Source organism: Ranitomeya variabilis, chromosome 6, assembly GCF_051348905.1.
Source record: "Ranitomeya variabilis isolate aRanVar5 chromosome 6, aRanVar5.hap1, whole genome shotgun sequence".
Classification (NCBI taxonomy): Eukaryota; Metazoa; Chordata; class Amphibia; order Anura; family Dendrobatidae; genus Ranitomeya; species Ranitomeya variabilis.
The window spans coordinates 384,941,273-384,960,391 of NC_135237.1; the positions used below are offsets into that span (position 1 = coordinate 384,941,273).

The 19,119-nt window shown below is 41.8% G+C and overlaps 1 protein-coding gene across 3 annotated transcripts in view; it reads left to right on the top strand.

Annotated features, from left to right (window-relative positions):
* Positions 1-19,119, top strand: part of FBXO15 (F-box protein 15) — a 162,218-nt gene that overhangs the window by 91,987 nt on the left and 51,112 nt on the right. For all 3 annotated transcript variants that reach the window (XM_077270099.1, XM_077270097.1, XM_077270098.1), the window contains exon 9: positions 8,113-8,258. In XM_077270099.1, coding sequence (XP_077126214.1) covers positions 8,113-8,258 — 146 coding nt within the window. The remainder of the gene's footprint in view (positions 1-8,112; positions 8,259-19,119) is intronic.

Sequence of the window (19,119 nt, forward strand, 5' to 3'; positions counted from 1 at the left end):
CAACCCTAATCCAAACGTAAATGTAATCCAAACCCTAACCCTAACTTTAGCCCCAACCCTAACTTTAGCCCCAACCCTAACTTTACCTCCAACCCTAGCCCTAACCCTAACCCTACCCCTAACCCTAACCCTAAACGTGACTGAAATACGTGGCACTGAAATACGTGGCACTGAAATACGTGGCACTGAAATACGTGGCACTGAAATACGTGGCACTGAAATACGTGATACGTGGCACTTAAATACGTGGCACTGAAACACGTGGCACTGAAACACGTGGCACTGAAATACGTGGCACTGAAATACGTGGCACTGAAATACGTGGCACTGAAATACGTGGCACTGAAATACGTGCAACTGAAATACGTGGTACTAAAATATGTGGCACTGAAATACGTGATACGTGGCACTGAAATACGTGGCACTGAAACACGTGCCACTGAAATACGTGATACGTGGCACTGAAATACATGGCACTGAAATACGTGGCACTGAAATACGTGGCACTGAAATACGTGGCACTGAAATACGTGGCACTGAAATACGTGGCACTGAAATACGTGGCACTGAAATACGTGATACGTGGCACTTAAATACGTGGCACTGAAACACGTGGCACTGAAATACGTGGCACTGAAATACGTGGCACTGAAATACGTGGCACTGAAATACGTGGCACTGAAATACGTGGCACTGAAATACGTGCAACTGAAATACGTGCAACTGAAATACGTGGTACTAAAATATGTGGCACTGAAATACGTGATACGTGGCACTGAAATACGTGGCACTGAAACACGTGCCACTGAAATACGTGATACGTGGCACTGAAATACGTGGCACTGAAATACGTGGCACTGAAATACGTGGCACTGAAATACGTGGCACTGAAATACGTGGCACTATGACTGTCAGAAAATGTTCATTAAACGGTTAGGGGTGAGGTTAGGGGTAGAGTTAGGGTTAGGGTTTGGATCCCTTTATCACCTTGATGGTGGTGGGTGGCTTTTCAGTGTGTTTTCTGTTTTTTTCGATAAAAATGCATGCGTTTTTAACGCAAACAAACGCATGTGCTTAAAAACGCAAGAAAATACTGCAGGTTGTATTTCTGAAAATGAACGCATGCAGAAAAAAACCGCATGCGTTTGAAAACGCGACCAAACGCGTACAAAAAAACCGCATGCGTTTTCAATGTTAAATATAGGGAAAAAACGCATGCGTTTTTTTGTGCAAAAAACGCTGCAGACAAAAACGGAAGTGTGAAACCAGCGACGCTTTTTATAGCAAAAAAGTTTTTGCGTCTCCACATTTCGAGACCTATAATTTTTCCACATTTGCTCCACAGAGTCATGTGAGGTCTTGTTTTTTGCGGGACGAGTTGACGTTTTTATTGGTAACATTTTCGGACACGTGACCGTTTTTGATCGCTTTTTATTCCGATTTTTGTGAGGCAGAATGACCAAAAACCTGCTATTCATGAATTTCTTTTGGGAGAGGCGTTTATACCGTTCCGGGTTTGGTAAAATTGATAAAGCAGTTTTATTCGTCGGGTCAGTACGATTACAGCGATATCTCATTTATATCATTTTTTTTATGTTTTGGCGCTTTTATACGATAAAAACTATTTTATAGAAAAAATAATTATTTTGGTATCGCTTTATTCTCAGGACTATAACTTTTTTATTTTTTTGCTGATGATGCTGTATGGCGGCTTGTTTTTTGCGGGACAAGATGACGTTTTCAGCGGTACCATGGATATTTATATCAGTCTTTTTGATCGCGTGTTATTCCACTTTTTGTTCGGCGGTATGGTAATAAAGCGTTGTTTTTTGCCTCGTTTTTTTTTTTTTTTTTCTTACGGTGTTTACTGAAGGGGTTAACTAGTGTGGCAGTTTTATAGGTTGGGTCGTTACGGACGTGGCGATACTAAATATGTGTACTTTTATTGTTTTTTTTTTTTAATTTAGATAAAGAAATGTATTTATGGGAATAATATTTTTTTTTTTTTTTCATTATTTTGGAATATTTTTTTTTATTTTTTTTTACACATTTGGAAATTTTTTTTTTTACTTTTTTACTTTGCCCCAGGGGGGGACAATACAGATCGGTGATCTGTCAGTTTGCATAGCACTCTGACAGATCACCGATCTGATTGAAGTGCAGGCTGCTTCACAGTGCCTGCTCTGAGCAGGCGTCTGTGAAGCCACCTCCCTCCCTGCAGGACCCGGATCCGCGGCCATCTTGGATCCGGGTCTGGAGCAGGCAGGGAGGGAGGTAAGACCCTCGCAGCAACGCGATCACATCGCGTTGCTGCGGGGGGCTCAGGGAAGCCCGCAGGGAGCCCCCTCCCTGCGCGATGCTTCCCTGCACCGCCGGCACATCGCGATCATGTTTGATCGCGGTGTGCCGGGGGTTAATGTGCCGGGGGCGGTCCGTGACCGCTCCTGGCACATAGTGCCGGATGTCAGCTGCGATATGCAGCCGACACCCGGCCGCGATCGGCCGCGCTCCCCCCGTGAGCGCGGCCGATCGGCTATGACGTACTATCCCGTCGGCGGTCATACGGGCCCACCCCACCTCGACGGGATAGTACGTCAAATGTCGGGAAGGGGTTAATCTTAGAAGGCTGTTTCTGAATCTACAACTGGGGCTGATAACGGTGGGCATAGAGTTGTTGCTTCCTTAGATGCCCATAAGGCATTTGATAGTGTGGAATGGGGGTACTTGTGGCAGGTATTGCACTGTTTTGGCTTTGGTCCACAATTCGTGTCTTGGGTGCAGTTGCTGTATGCGCAGCCATCAGCTAGAGTGAATGGGGAGCTTTCTCATACGATAAAGCTACATAGAGGGACGAGACAGGGGTGCCCGCTCTCCCCTCTTTTGTTTGTTTTAATCGTGATGCTGTTAGCTGCCAAAATTCGACAGTCTGCCGAGGTCTCTGGGTTTAAATATGAGTCGATAGAAGAAAAGATAGCGCTTTACGTGGATGACATACTGCTGTTCTTGAATGACTCACGTGATTCATTGAGCAATGCAATTTGGCTCATCGAGGGATTTGGTGCTTTATCGGGGCAAAAGATAAATTGGAATAAATCAACTTTACTCAAGGTGGATGATGGAGGGCTTGAGTTGGGAGATTCCACGGAAGGGGGTAGACTTAAAATAGCATACCAATTCAAATATTTGGGGATACTAATCTCTTTGCCAATTACAAATTATTTGCATAAGAATCTGACACCAGTGTTGGGAACTCTTAAGGCAAAGGTAGGGGCTTGGTGTAAATTGCGCTTGTCTGTTGTAGGTCGAGTTAATCTTATTAAGATGATTCTGATGATTCTGTTCGCCATAACTCACCTATCTGGATAACGCGTGGGAAATTCAAACTGATTAACTCTTTATTTAGAAGTTTGGTAAGGGGGAAGCAGCACCCAAGAATCAAGTTGGAGATGCTTCAACGCCCTAAGGACGCGGGAGGTTTGGCTTTACCTAACCCCGAAATATATATTTTTTTAGCGGCCCAATGTCTGCATTTAAAGGGCTGGGAGCATGAGTCGTCTGCCAATGTGGTACAACTTTTTGGGAATGCTTGGGAAAATGTATCCAACATTGTTTCTGATATATAAAATATGGGGAAGAGTTAAACAAATTTGTGGGGTTACCTGTCTTACCAGGTTCTCTCCGCTGTGGTTTAATAATAATCTACCGGAGCTTTTGGCAATGGGATGTATACCAGAATGGCAAGCTAGGGGGATTCGGTATGTCTGTCAGATTTTAGAGCGACGGGAGTTGAAACCCTTTTCCCAGCTGCAGTCGGGGTATGGTCTTAGGATATCCGGGGGTACCAATATGCACGAGGGGTGTTATCTCCTCTCTGTACAAGGATTTACTTCATACTCACTCATTGGAATATCCGATTGGCGCGAGGGCTAAATGGGAAAGAGAGTTGGGTCGCTTAGAGGATGAAACATGGGAATCTGTATTAGAATGGATACCGAAACTATCACTGAATGAGCCATATAGACTTTCCGAGCTTTATATTATACACAGAGTGTATAGGTCGCCGGATGTCTTATACAGAGCTGGGTTGAGATCTGATTCGGAATGCCTTAGATGTAGGAATGATAGTGCTGGAATGTTTCACATGTTATGGACGTGTCCGAGATTGACTGCTTTTTGGTTGGTGGTTCTCAGCCGGATAGAAGGGGCATACAGATGTATAATCCCAAGGGAACCAGTGGTTTGCATGCTGGGATATTTAGAAGAGATAGTTGTGGATAACAAGCTGAAAATAGCAATCACTAGACTACTATACATGGCTCGGAAGGTCATAGCAAGAAATTGGATTAAAGAGGAGCCTCCCTCGAGGGGAGAATATAATAAATATGTGGGGCCGGTCATTGCCCTGGAAAAGGGAGTGTATCAGAAAAGAGGGAAGATGGTCTTGTATGATAAATTGTGGACACCTTGGCTGGAATTGTGGTAGGAGGAGGTTAAGGAAAAATAGGCCTGAGGTGGTTTCGCCTATACAATAATGTTCTATATGTTCATAATGTAAGGCATTATATAGTGATAATATATCACAAGTTTTTATTACAAGACATGTTAAGAGAAGAGCGTAAGCTGTCTAAATGGGAAGGAGGGGGGAGGGGTGGGTAAGGGGGGTTAATGTTGGGGAAAATGGGAAAATACATGTATTAATGTCAAATGTTTTATTGGAATTTTATACTCAATAAAAATTATTTGAGTTAAAAAAGTAATGGATAGGTTTCTTATAGACACCTCTCCATTACTAAGCCATGGCCTTGATGTCACCAGACCTTACAAAGGTGACATTAACCCTACAAATATGAACCCCACTTGCCACCGCTACAGGGTAATGGGAAGAGCCGGTCAACGTGCCTTTTCTGAATGGCTGCGGGCTGCTATTTTTAGGCTTGGGGGCCAATATCCATAGCCCCTTACCAACCTGAAAATACCAGCCCCCAGCTGTCTGCTTTTGCTTGGTTGGTTGTCAAAAATTGGGGGGGGGGACCCCACAGCATTCTTTTAAATTATTTATTTACAGCGCCGGCTGATAAATACACCCAATAGCCGCTGCCTGCTCTCGCTGTTGTTGGCTGCAGCTGGCGTAGGCTGATGGGAGCAGTAGTCCCATCAGCCGACGCCAGTGACTGAAGGTAAATTTTTTGCCTCCGATCACAGCGGCGAGCTCTCGGTGTCATTTGACAACATGGGAACCTCAGCTGTGTGACTGTCGGTAATGATTTTACCGACAATCAGAAGCAGTGTTTGCCGAGCTGTCATGTGTATGACAGCGTGGCAAACACTGGATGTTCGGGCCCTGTATTCAAGGGAATGGGGTTCAGGTCTGGATACTGTTCTGGTACACAAACCCAAACTAGTTTTTAACTGTTCGGCTGGAGTCTAACATCCAGGGGTTCGACTATCTTTACTTTTAACCCTTAACTTCTTAAGAAAAAAAAATTATATTTACAAAAATTGTGCTGATGTAACGTACACATGTGGGAAATGTTATTTAACTATTTTGCGTGATATGATCCTCTGAGGGCATTTAAATAAAAAGTTTGAAAATTGCTAAATTTTCACCAAATGTCTGTTTTTTTTCCACAAATAAACGTAAATCATATCAAGGAAATTTTATCACTATCATGAAGTACAATATGTCATGAGAAAACAGCCTTTGAATCAGTGGGATTTGTTGAAGTGATCCAGAGTTATGACCTCATGGTCAGAATTGAAAATATTGGCCTGGTCAGGAAGGTGAAAAAAGGCCTCAGGGTGAAAGGGTTAATGATACCAAATGTATTAAATTTACGGTCCCCCATTTATGTTATGATAAGGACCTAACTGATTGGCCCTTTTGTCCATTTTGGATTGGGGTTGAGTTTTGTGGCCCTAATAGGATCCAGAACTTCCCTATATCCATTTGTCACAGGCATACCAACCCCAGCTAATGGGGGGTTTTGTTTTGACATTATGGACCTGGCCGTGTAAATCAGACATATGGTTCAACTAGCTATCGTGTAATATAAACTCCTTTTCTTTCCAGATTATTTTGCCGCTTTATGGCCATTGCGGTGAAAATGCGCAATCATATATTATATATAATATTCGTTCTCTTCGGGCGCGATAGGTCTAAAATTGAGACTCTAATGCCATTGTGCGCATGCATACGATGTGTAATTGCATGGCCCTTGTTTTCAAATATGGCTGTGACTACGGAGTGCTTTTATACTTAGTCCTCTTGTATGTGTATGTGCGGACAAGCTTGAGAAAGGTTCTCAACAGAACTGAAATGTTGTTGAGCCCCGGTGGGCTATTAAACCACAATTATTCTTATTCTAATTCTTTATGTGGAGTGTTGCTTTAGCTTTTTAGATACAGTGGGGCAAAAAAGTATTTAGTCAGTCAGCAATAGTGCAAGTTCCACCACTTAAAAAGATGAGAGGCGTCTGTAATTTACATCATAGGTAGACCTCAACTATGGGAGACAAACTGAGAAAACAAAATCCAGAAAATCACATTGTCTGTTTTTTTATCATTTTATTTGCATATTATGGTGGAAAATAAGTATTTGGTCAGAAACAAACAATCAAGATTTCTGGCTCTCACAGACCTGTAACTTCTTCTTTAAGAGTCTCCTCTTTCCTCCACTCATTACCTGTAGTAATGGCACCTGTTTAAACTAGTTATCAGTATAAAAAGACCCCTGTGCACACCCTCAAACAGTCTGACTCCAAACTCCACTATGGTGAAGACCAAAGAGCTGTCAAAGGACACCAGAAACAAAATTGTAGCCCTGCACCAGGCTGGGAAGACTGAATCTGCAATAGCCAACCAGCTTGGAGTGAAGAAATCAACAGTGGGAGCAATAATTAGAAAATGGAAGACATTCAAGACCACTGATAATCTCCCTCGATCTGGGGCTCCACGCAAAATCCCACCCCGTGGGGTCAGAATGATCACAAGAACGGTGAGCAAAAATCCCAGAACCACGCAGGGGGACCTAGTGAATGAACTGCAGAGAGCTGGGACCAATGTAACAAGGCCTACCATAAGTAACACACTACACCACCATGGACTCAGATACTGCAGTGCCAGACGTGTCCCACTGCTTAAGCCAGTACATGTCCGGGCCCGTCTGAAGTTTGCTAGAGAGCATTTGGATGATCCAGAGGAGTTTTGGGAGAATGTCCTATGGTCTGATGAAACCAAACTGGAACTGTTTGGTAGAAACACAACTTGTCGTGTTTGGAGGAAAAAGAATACTGAGTTGCATCCATCAAACACCATACCTACTGTAAAGCATGGTGGTGGAAACATCATGCTTTGGGGCTGTTTCTCTGCAAAGGGGCCAGGACGACTGATCCGGGTACATGAAAGAATGAATGGGACCATGTATCGTGAGATTTTGAGTGCAAACCTCCTTCCATCAGCAAGGGCATTGAAGATGAAACGTGGCTGGGTCTTTCAACATGACAATGATCCAAAGCACACCGCCAGGGCAACAAAGGAGTGGCTTCGTAAGAAGCATTTCAAGGTCCTGGAGTGGCCTAGCCAGTCTCCAGATCTCAACCCTATAGAAAACCTTTGGAGGGAGTTGAAAGTCCGTGTTGCCAAGCGAAAAGCCAAAAACATCACTGCTCTAGAGGAGATCTGCATGGAGGAATGGGCCAACATACCAACAACAGTGTGTGGCAACCTTGTGAAGACTTACAGAAAACGTTTGACCTCTGTCATTGCCAACAAAGGATATATTACAAAGTATTGAGATGAAATTTTGTTTCTGACCAAATACTTATTTTCCACCATAATATGCAAATAAAATGATAAAAAAACAAACAAACAAAATGTGATTTTCTGGATTTTTTTTTCTCAGTTTGTCTCCCATAGTTGAGGTCTACCTATGATGTAAATTACAGACGCCTCTCATCTTTTTAAGTGGTGGAACTTGCACTATTGCTGACTGACTAAATACTTTTTTGCCCCACTGTATATACAATATACTCAGCTCCTTCTAATGCTTTTTTTATACATTAATATGGTGTGTCTTTTTTAACTCTCTTGTCCTACTTTGGATTTCTTTTACAGTGGTTACGTATTTCCTACACATATTCCCGTCCTGGATGACATTGACCCTAATTATGGACTTCATGGGTACCAGCTTCATATTGACATGTACAGCGGACCAAGAACATACCTATGCAAAACCTTCCGTAACTTGTTTTGCCGAAAAGGTAAATTCTTCCATATTGTTTAATAAAAGTCTAAATCTGCCCTTCTGTTATCTACTGAGAGTAAAATACCTTTCCACTGGTCGCTGTGTATTTAGCCCCCATATTCTCTAATCTGCAGCTGGTAAAAGGATTGTCCAAGATTGGATCAAATTAAAGCAAAGACACTTACGTCAAAATGGTCTCTCCTGCTGGACCTCTGTCTGCTGGGGGCGCCTCAGAAGTCCCGATGCGGTGTGTGCGAGCTGATCTGTAGCACCCGTGAGCGGCCACTATCTAGTTCTGTAGGCCGTGCACATCCAGTTGCTACAGGAGCTGAAAACAGTTGATTGATGGGGTGTCAAGTTTCAGACCCTTAGCAATCCAGTATTTAGTCATTTATAGAATATTTTATCGATATCAAATTCCTGGACCGTGAACAGTGCCACAGTCTACAACATTAAAGGGTTTTCCAGTCTAACGAGACAAGTCTGCAGTCACATAGAGGGAATTGTGAAAGTGTGCCATGTGCATATTGTCACGATTTCCCTGTATTCCTGAGTGATTGGGTGGTCACATGACAGCATATATGCGATGTGCATACTTGTGGTCACATGCCGACTAGACCCCTGCACTTCTCTGTTATATTCTATTGAGAGAAGCCGGATGAGACTAGTCGGCATGTGACCATAGATATGTCATTTACATACATGTGGGCAAGTGGCTGCCCACCTGTCAGTAGAATGCAAGAAAATGATGTCTGTGTACCCATTGCACAGTGTGATGTAGAGGGACTGCAGACTTCGTAAACTGGACAACTCCTTTAAAGAAATTCTCTGGAGAATTCGTGAAAAAAAAGTTAGGGAGGAGATTAATGCTATCCTTAAAAACAACAAAATAAAACCTTTCAGTAATTTTGAGGGATCTGAAGCTGTCCCAATAATTCTGAGTCCTCTCCGTCCCCCCCCCCCCCCCCAGATCAAACGTTCTGCTGACACGGCAATATACATACAGGTAAATGAATGGGAAGAGGCCACAAGCCGGATAGCATATTAACCATGGGACATTCGTTTTGTGGCATGACCACTCTCCATTCTTGGAGTTACAGCTTTGAACAGCTCCTGACAGCATGCTATAACACTGATTGCCAACAGATGGTGCTAGTGTTAATTTCAGTTTTTCTCCCATCCCTAGGAGAAAGCCATTACCGTTTTCAGAAGCAAAATGTTTCCCCTTTTTCAGCTTTCCACAGTATATAAAATAGAGAGGGTTAAAAACTACCAGTAAATGAAATGCTGTGAACACAATTATCGAGCGCATCTTTCTAATCTGTTCTCCTGTGCCGCCAGGAGGCCGCTCTAATACTGCTATTATTACAGTATGGAACATGACCGTTTTATTGTAGTTTTTGGCCATTTTTTAAGGAAATTATTTTAGAAATATCGTTCTGTATTTGCTTCTTTGGAAAATGACAATTTCAAAGGTAAATGTAACAAAATGTGTTTTTTAAATGCAATCAATAGCAGAAAAGCTGTAGTAAATCCACAACAAAATGCTGGATAAAGCAGCATTGTCTGACCAGGGGTTTCTACTACAGAGACCCATGTCTGCTCAGTAGATCTGGACACTCCCTGATCACTAATCCTTCTCATTGTGACTGTAGTTGGGCTCCAGGCTGACTATGGCATCGATGGTTCCTTCTGGATGAGTCCAGGACAATATTATTGAAGAACTACACACACTGGCCATAGGGCTCTGTTCTAGGGGGCTGCAGTGTTGGTTTATATATATGGTACGTTAAAATATAAAGCCCACCATTTACGTGCCCTCTTTTGGGGCTGGTATATATTTGTATAGCTGATTTATTTTGTAAATGGCACAAAATGTGACATTTTCACATATGTTTTTTTTTTTCTCTTTTTAACTTTGAAGCCTTGGGGAGTCGATTCGGAACTGTAACTAGATTAGTGCCATGCAATGTATGTACAGTACGCTTGATGAACACTACAAGTGCGTGTGAGCAACTTAAAGGGGTTGTCTGAAACGCAAAATAATTTTAATTCTAAATTCCTATCTATCTAATCTTTTTTCCAATGTACTTTAATTAAAATGTCACTACCATTCCCTTACTGCACTAAGGCAGCCTGAAGGCATGGAATATTTGGTCAGTATTTTACATCTGTATTTATCACCCACTCCTGGTTTCGGCTCACAAATACTGATGTAAAATACTCAACAAATACTGAACGTGTGAACATGGCCTTACCACTTCATTTGAGAACAACAGTGCATGCTGAGATACTCAAACAAAGTGTCATCAGGCGGCAGGGGGCTGCGCTCACTGCTACACGCTCTTTCCCCCCTCCCCCTGAAGCATCATCACTGACGCCTGTTTCAGAGATCGGGCCAATCCCTGCTCTGCTGTGTATATGTCAATCCAATGAATGCTCAGTAGATTCATTTCACCATGCAAAATGCACATTGACAGTGCGCTCTCTCGCTGACCCTGATCAGAAGTAACGAGCCGGCAAGAGAGCTTATTGTCGGTGCTTTGTTAGAAGAATGCCCAGCATTCAGGGGCTAGCGCTACCCCCCGAAACTGACATCACTTGCAGTGTCTGCGCTGGCCTCTGCACGCCGGGTATTCTTCTTACAGTGCCCACTGACCGTGCACTCTATTATTGGCTCGTTACTTCTGATCCGAGCTGGCAAGAGAGCGCACTGTCACTTTGTATATTGCACAGTGACAAGAATCTACTTGCATCTGTCTCCTGATGATGCTTCATTTGAGTATCCCAACATGTGCTTGAATTCTCAAATGAAGCGTCCTCAAAAAAAGAAATGGTTTAAAAAAAAAAAAAGTTAGATAGTGTAGTGAGGATATGGTAGGGATTTTTTAATTAAAGTATATTAGAAAATACATTAGATTATGGCATTAAATAGATAGGCATTTACTGTACGTTGAAAATTAGTTTGTGTTTTGGCCCACCTCTGTAAACCCCATTAGCTGTAGAGGCTACATGCACACAATTTTGTGTACAGAAAATTATGCATTTGTTTCTGACTATTTTACTTCTAGATAGATATATTGAACGAATATGATATAGAAAGCGGATCCATAACCAGATGTCCCAACAAAACTGCTTCCAATAATAAATGCATCTCCAGAAGCCTCTATGGAACTGGTGTAATTACTTTAAAAATATAAGTATTGAGTTTCCACCCACTTAACCTGACAGCTGTGGCTTATACTGAGCAGTGTGAGATCTCAGCAGGGAGGGTGGACACTGAAAAGCTGTCAGTAAGACTAGGTGGGCTAAGCTACTTTCATAAAAAAATTACCCAGCCATTGTGACATGTATTTTTACAGTAAATACACCAGCCTCATCAGGTCTGAGAGATCGAATAAGTAATGTTTACGATTTGAATTGTGAAATCTGGTGGCAGATCCGCTTTAAAATTAAATAAGAATATATATCCGGAATTACGGTAAGTTCTTACACTAATAGTCATTCAGAAAACTATCAAAATGTTCATTTTCTCAGTAAGCTGCAAAAGTATTATATCGAATTATTTGGAAATTGAAAGTAACAGGGAATTCTATTAAGAGTATAAAAGAAAATCAGGATACAGAAACTTATCCTGATGCAAGTTCTAGTGATTTTCCTTACAGTTTCCCGGTAAATCCTCTGTCTGCATCTTCAGATCCATTATATTATAACACAGTGAAATGGTTTCTGAAGGTTTTTTTTATGTAACATTGCAACCGGTATTGAATAAAGGATAAGTACACAGCTGCTGCCGTGCTATAGACTGTAGTGAAGCCTAGCACAGATTACTATGCAGCTGCAGAATTACAGTTTAAAAGGTCTTACTTCAGCAGCACCGTTTCTCTGCCGCAATCACCGTAGACAGGCTTCCCCATTGTGTCGCTAAGTATATGATCTGCAGAAGCTCCTCAATCACTGCCTCAAATGCTGCCGTCTAGGGGTATGCGGTGTATACACTCACCGGCCACTTTATTAGGTACACCATGCTAGTAACGGGTTGGACCCCCTTTTGCCTTCAGAACTGCCTCAATTCTTCGTGGCATAGATTCAACAAGGTGCTGGAAGCATTCCTCAGAGATTTTGGTCCATATTGACATGATGGCATCACACAGTTGCCGCAGATTTGTCGGCTGCACATCCCAAAGATGCTCCATACAAGGCAGGATGGATCCATGCTTTCATGTTGTTTACGCCAAATTCTGACCCTACCATCCGAATGTCGCAGCAGAAATCGAGACTCATCAGACCAAGCAACGTTTTTCCAATCTTCTACTGTCCAATTTCGATGAGCTTGTACAAATTGTAGCCTCAGTTTCCTGTTCTTAGCTGAAAGGAGTGGTACCCGGTGTGGTCTTCTGCTGCTGTAGCCCATCTGCCTCAAAGTTCGACGCACTGTGCGTTCAGAGATGCTCTTAGGCCTACCTTGGTTGTAACGGGTGGCGATTTGAGTCACTGTTGCCTTTCTATCAGCTCGAACCAGTCTGCCCATTCTCCTCTGACCTCTGGCATCAACAAGGCATTTCCGCCCACAGAACTGCCGCTCACTGGATTTTTTTTCTTTTTCGGACCATTCTCTGTAAACCCTAGAGATGGTTGTGCGTGAAAATCCCAGTAGATCAGCAGTTTCTGAAATACTCAGACCAGCCCTTCTGGCACCAACAACCATGCCACGTTCAAAGGCACTCAAATCACCTTTCTTCCCCATACTGATGCTCGGTTTGAACTGCAGGAGATTGTCTTGACCATGTCTACATGCCTAAATGCACTGAGTTGCCGCCATGTGATTGGCTGATTAGAAATTAAGTGTTAACAAGAAGTTGGACAGGTGTACCTAATAAAGTGGCCAGTGAGTGTATATACTTACTGTATGCATGTTCATGCCATAGAACACCAGAAAAAGATGTTTATTTACTTTCAGAAGTTATGTTATTAGTTTTAGTATATTACTCATATGTGGGTATGTTACATTTTATAGCCTACTCAAGCTTTAGTAATAATTTTTTGCCTGAGCTGGGTACATATACAATTTGATCATTCAACTAATATTGTTAATAGTATTAAGGTTATTCTTTTTAAAGAAATATGTGTTATTTAAAGGGAATCAGTCATCAGATTTTTGCTATTTCATTTGAAATGGCATGATGTAGGGGCTGAGACCCTGATTCTAGCGATGTGTCTCTTATTGGGCTCATTGCTTCAGCTTTGATTAAAATAGCTGTTTTATCTGCTACACATCTAGCAGTCCTCTGAGTGCTGAGCTCAGTATATCCCCACCCACACCACTGATTGGCAGCTTTCTGCCAATGCACAGTGTACAAAGAAAGCTGCCAATCAGTGGTGTGGGCAGGCTAATACACTGCTCATGAATATTGAGGGCTACATGGAAATGGTTTGTTAGTCCTCTAGTCATAAACTGCTTCTGATAAAACAGTGGTTTTAGCAAAACTGCAGCAAGCAGCCCAGTAGGTGTCACATCGCTGCAATCGGGGTATCTGTCTCTATATTACTCTGTCAAGCAAAAAAGGCAGCACACTGCAGCGCCAAAACATGCAAACATGAAACACGAAAATTGAACTGCATTGCTGCACTAGAAATATGAAAAATGAGAGCGTTTAGCGCATAAAAAAGGCCAATTTTATGTGTACCTAGTAGCCACTTTACGGCATCTCTCTTATATCAGGTCCTACGCTTTCCTTCCTCACTGAGAATAAACGTCTCCATGTGAATGGGTACCTGTGAAAACCTCTTATGAGACTACCATTCTCTCTCTCTGTGGAGGGGCACTGGACCTGTTGCAATCATAACACCTGTGACTAGGAGGCGGAGTGCTCGGTCAGAAGGCTAAATAGTACATTTCAAAAAACTGACCGTCACATCCAAACATAGACTAAGTGTGAACAGGTGTTCACCTGTTCAGCACCTGTTCACACTTAGTCTATGTTTGGATGTGACGGTCAGTTTTTTGAAATCTATATTACTCTGCACTCAGAGTAGGTGGGAAAAACGTGGCGACCTATTCTGTTAGGCTGGGTTCGCATTACGTTTACAGCAGCCCGTTCAACACATACGTTAACGGGCTGCTGTAAACGTAAGTGACGGTATGGCAGCACGCTAGCGCGGATGGAGCATCTGCTAGCTCTATCTGCGCTAGCAGTGACGGACCCGGAAACGCTGCAGCCCGCGTCTCAGGGTCTGTCACTCAATGACGGCACATCCCTAGCGCACACCCATTGTGAGCGTGCGCTAGCGATGCGTCCGACATAGGAAGTAATGGCGGCCGTTAAGGACTACTTTACACCGCGTTTATGCCGCGGTGTAACGTAGTCCGTCTAACGGACGCCCATAACGTAGTGTGAACCCAGCCTTACTGGAGCATAGCACGATTTGTGTTTATAACCTAGCCATGGGGATAATCTCTAAGTCCGATAGTGGACATGTCCAATTGTTGACACTACTTCTGCTTGCTAATAATCAACTGAAGCCCACAGACTTTTGGAGTTGTACTTTTTTATCACTGCTGCTGAGGTAAATGATTAACCCCTTCATGCCAATTTTCGTTTTTGCATTTGTTTTTTTGCTCCCCTCCTTCTCAGAGCCATAACTTTTTTTATTTCTATGCCAATGTGGCCATGTGAGGGCTTGTTTTTTGCGGGATGAGCTGTGCTTTTGAACGACACCATTTGTTTTACCATATCGTTTACTGGAAAACGGGAAAATTCCAAGTGTGGTGAAATTGCAAAAAAAAAGTGCAATTCCACAACTGTGTTTTTTTTTGTTTTTTTTACCATATTCACCAAATGCTAAAACTAACGTGCCATTATGATTCTCCAGGTCATTACGAGTTCACAGATGCCAAACATGTCTAGGTTGTTTTTTATTTAAGTGGTGAAAAGAAAATCCAAAGTGTGTTTAAAAAAAAAGAGTCGTAGAGTCTCCATTTTTCGTGATCTGGAGTCGGGTGAGGGCTTATTTTTTGCGTGCCAAGCTAACGTTTTTATTGATATCATTTTGGTGCAGATACAGTCTTTTGATTGCCCGTTATTGCATTTTAATTCAATGTTACGGCAACCAAAAATAACTAATTCTGGTGTTTTGACTTTTTTTTTTGCTACGCCGATAACCAATTGGATTAATTCTTTTAATAACTTGATAGATTGGGTGATTCTGAACACTACGATACCAAATATTTGTATTTTTAATTGTTTCATTTTGAATGGGGTGATTTGAAAATAAATGGCTGCCCACTCTCCCCAGTCCCACAAGCTCGCTGCCTCGGGGTAATCCTTGACGCTGATCTCTCCTTCAAACCACATATCCAAGCCCTTTCCACTTCCTGCCGACTTCTACTCAAAAATATTTCACGAATCCGTACATTCCTCAACCAAGAATCTGCAAAAACCCTAGTCCATGCCCTCATCATCTCTTGCCTTGACTACTGTAACCTCCTGCTCTGTGGCCTCCCCTCGAACACTCTCGCACCCCTCCAGTCTATTCTAAACTCTGCTGCCCGACTAATCCACCTGTCCCCCCACTATTCCCTGGCCTCTCCGCTCTGTCAATCCCTTCACTGGCTCCCGATTACCCAGAGACTCCAGTACAAAACCCTAACCATGGCATACAAAGCCATCCACAACCTGTCTCCTCCATACATCTGTGACCTCGTCTCCCGGTACTTACCTACACGCAACCTCCGATCCTCACAAGATCTCCTTCTCTACTCCCCTCTTATCTCCTCTTCCCACAATCGTATACAAGATTTCTCTCGCGTATCACCCCTACTCTGGAACCCTCTACCGCAACACATCAGACTCTCGCCTAACATCGAAACCTTCAAAAAGAGCCTGAAGACCCACCTCTTCCGACAAGCCTACAACCTGCAGTAACCACAGATCAACCAAACCACTGCATGACCAGCTCTATCCTCACCTACTGTATTCTCACCCATCCCTTGTAGATTGTGAGCCTTCGCTGGCAGGGTCCTCTCTCCTCCTGTACCAGTTATGACTTGTATTGTTTAAGATTATTGTACTTGTTTTTATTATGTATACCCCTCCTCACATGTAAAGCGCCATGGAATAAATGGCGCTATAACAATAAATAATAATAATAATAATAATTTGAACTTTTATATATTTTTTTTATGCTTTTCGTATTTTTTAAAACTTTTTTCCACTTTACACTGGCTTCTATAGTCTCCATGGGAGACTAGAAGCTGTGATCATCCGATCACTTGTGTTACATAGAGTAGGGCTTTAGCTCTGCTCTATGTAGCAGAAATGCTCACTTGCTATGAGCACCAACCGCTAGGCGGCGCTCATAGCAATCCGGCAATGACAAATTACAGTGGTCTTCTGCAGACCACAGGTTGTCATGACATCTATCGATGACCCGCGGTCATGTGACACGGGCGCTGATGAGCGGGATTAGTGACGCGCTTCTGGTTCGATCACATTAAATCACGCTGTCAGAGATTGACAGCGGCATTTAACAGGTTAATAGCCGCAGGTGGATCGTGATTCCATCCATGGCTGTTAGGGGCACATGTCAGCTGAAGAAATCAGCTGACATGTGCCGGGAAAGATGTGGGCTCACCACCAGAGCCCACATCAAAGGGAGAGACATAACCTGAGCAGTACATGTACGACGCATGTCGTGAAGGGGTTAACCGCAGTGTTCACAGATGAGATGGTATTTGATGTCTGGACAGGAGTTTTTTGGGACCAGCAATGCTATTTATCAGGTTTATCAGGATAGTACTGGCTCTTTTGTTTTATGAAATTTCCTCCTTTGCGTCAATATTTTTATTTTCTCACAGTTCTGATCTCGCTTCTTTAAGCAAGAGAAAATGGAAGAATCATGACTGTCCTTTGTTTTTGAAGTTTGGCATAAAAACAAGATGCCAAACAGTCTGGTTTTAGCATTGTTTCCCCACACTTTCTAAAATAGTGACTTGCTTAGGCTCTCCACTAGAGGGCAGTCTCACAGCCCTATTCTGATAATCTAGCACTGGACTGAATGGTGTCGGTGACCAGTTTGTATCTTACTGCAGCATTGGGATAAGAGCTGCTGCATCCCTTCGTCTTTACTTGCAGCCTATTCCGCAATACTCAGAAAACTAGAGGTATAGAAGGTATTCATTTTGCACATATTTTGTTTTATTAATGTTTCCGTTCATTATTTAGATAGTACCCAGTATTAGCCCTGCTAGCTACTACTCTTCATTATGATGTGCTAGTGCGGAGCCATCTTCTGAGCCGGTATGAATATCACTGCAACCAACTACCAGGCACATATTACATGTGCTCCCGAGAAATGTCTGTAACGGCAGGAGAAGCCGGCTCTCTGCAGCTCCTTATGATCACCGTTGCATCTCAGCACATGCTGCCCACCTGGGAAACGATTTTAAAGAACTCCAAGCAGTGATTTTTTTTGTTCTTTCTTACTGCCGTTATGTTACTGATCAATACATTTTACAATAGTTCTTCCAATGTTGTTGGCAGTAGGAAAGAGCTATTACTTTGTCTCCGCTCCATTAAATTTATTTGCCCTTGCTGACAATTGTTCTTAGTTGTTGGAGTTATAGAGGACCTGTCACTTCAATGCAATGCAAGATATGATTAGTTTGCAGCGCTAATAAAGAGGAAAGACTGAAAGAAGCTCTGCGGTTGTAAAGCGCCACAATTAACACCAAAGGTACCAATACATATTGGTAAACTCGTTTCTGAGATATGAAAAAGGGAGCCCACATATTATATGGAGCCATACTGTACCACTTTGCGCCTAAAATGTTACACAAAAGCGTGCAAAGGTTTTTTTTTTACTTTAGAAAATTCAATATTTTCTTAGGGAGAATATTTGTGGGGATAAACAGAGACTATCCACAGGATAGATGATAAATGTGTGATCGCTGGGGTTCCTGTCGCTGAGAACCCCAGCAATATCTAAAGTCCCCTGTATGGGTGGGGTCTAGCAAAGAGCAGTCAATTCTGTTTCTCCAATCATTGAAATATATGATAGCAACCCTATTTCCCAATTACGGTAATAGTATATACTGTATATATATGTACTGTATATGTAACTCAAAATATTTTACTCAAAAGTAAAAGGGAATCAGGAGGCTACCAGAGAAGAAAAAGAGTGGCTAACCACTCAGGATTATACTAAACAAAAAATACAGTCTTATGGAAAAATCAAATAAATAATTAAAATAGATAAAGAAAAATCACCACAATATATATGTATAGTATAAAATACACCTTTATTGTATTTGGCAAAACATACCACTAACTGTGCACGTACTTGGAAATATTACAGAAATAATTAAAAAATATAAAAAATGGACAAGAGGAGAAAGAATGTTATACAAACATCTGATAATAAATATATATATATATATATATATATATATATATATATATATATATATATATATATATATATATATATATACCTATGCAGAGGTGTGTGCATATATTACATGTACATAAAAACCATCTACATAAGATACCGTAAGCTGTGTATATATGACCAAAGTGATTTGTATAAATTATGTAATCATATATTCGCAACCTGAAGTGCATGTGCAAGGGGTGAGTTATACATTGTAAAGAATAATACAATAAAAATAAAAAAAAGTTTGTGTAAGAAGGCAGATATGTGTATATATAAAAAAAATATAGAAAAATTATGTGCAAAAAGGAAAGCAAAAAAGTGCAAATCACAATATATATATATATATATATATATATATATATATATATGTATATATATATATATATATATATATATATATATATATATGCACCTACACACAAATATGATCGTGCACCAAATTG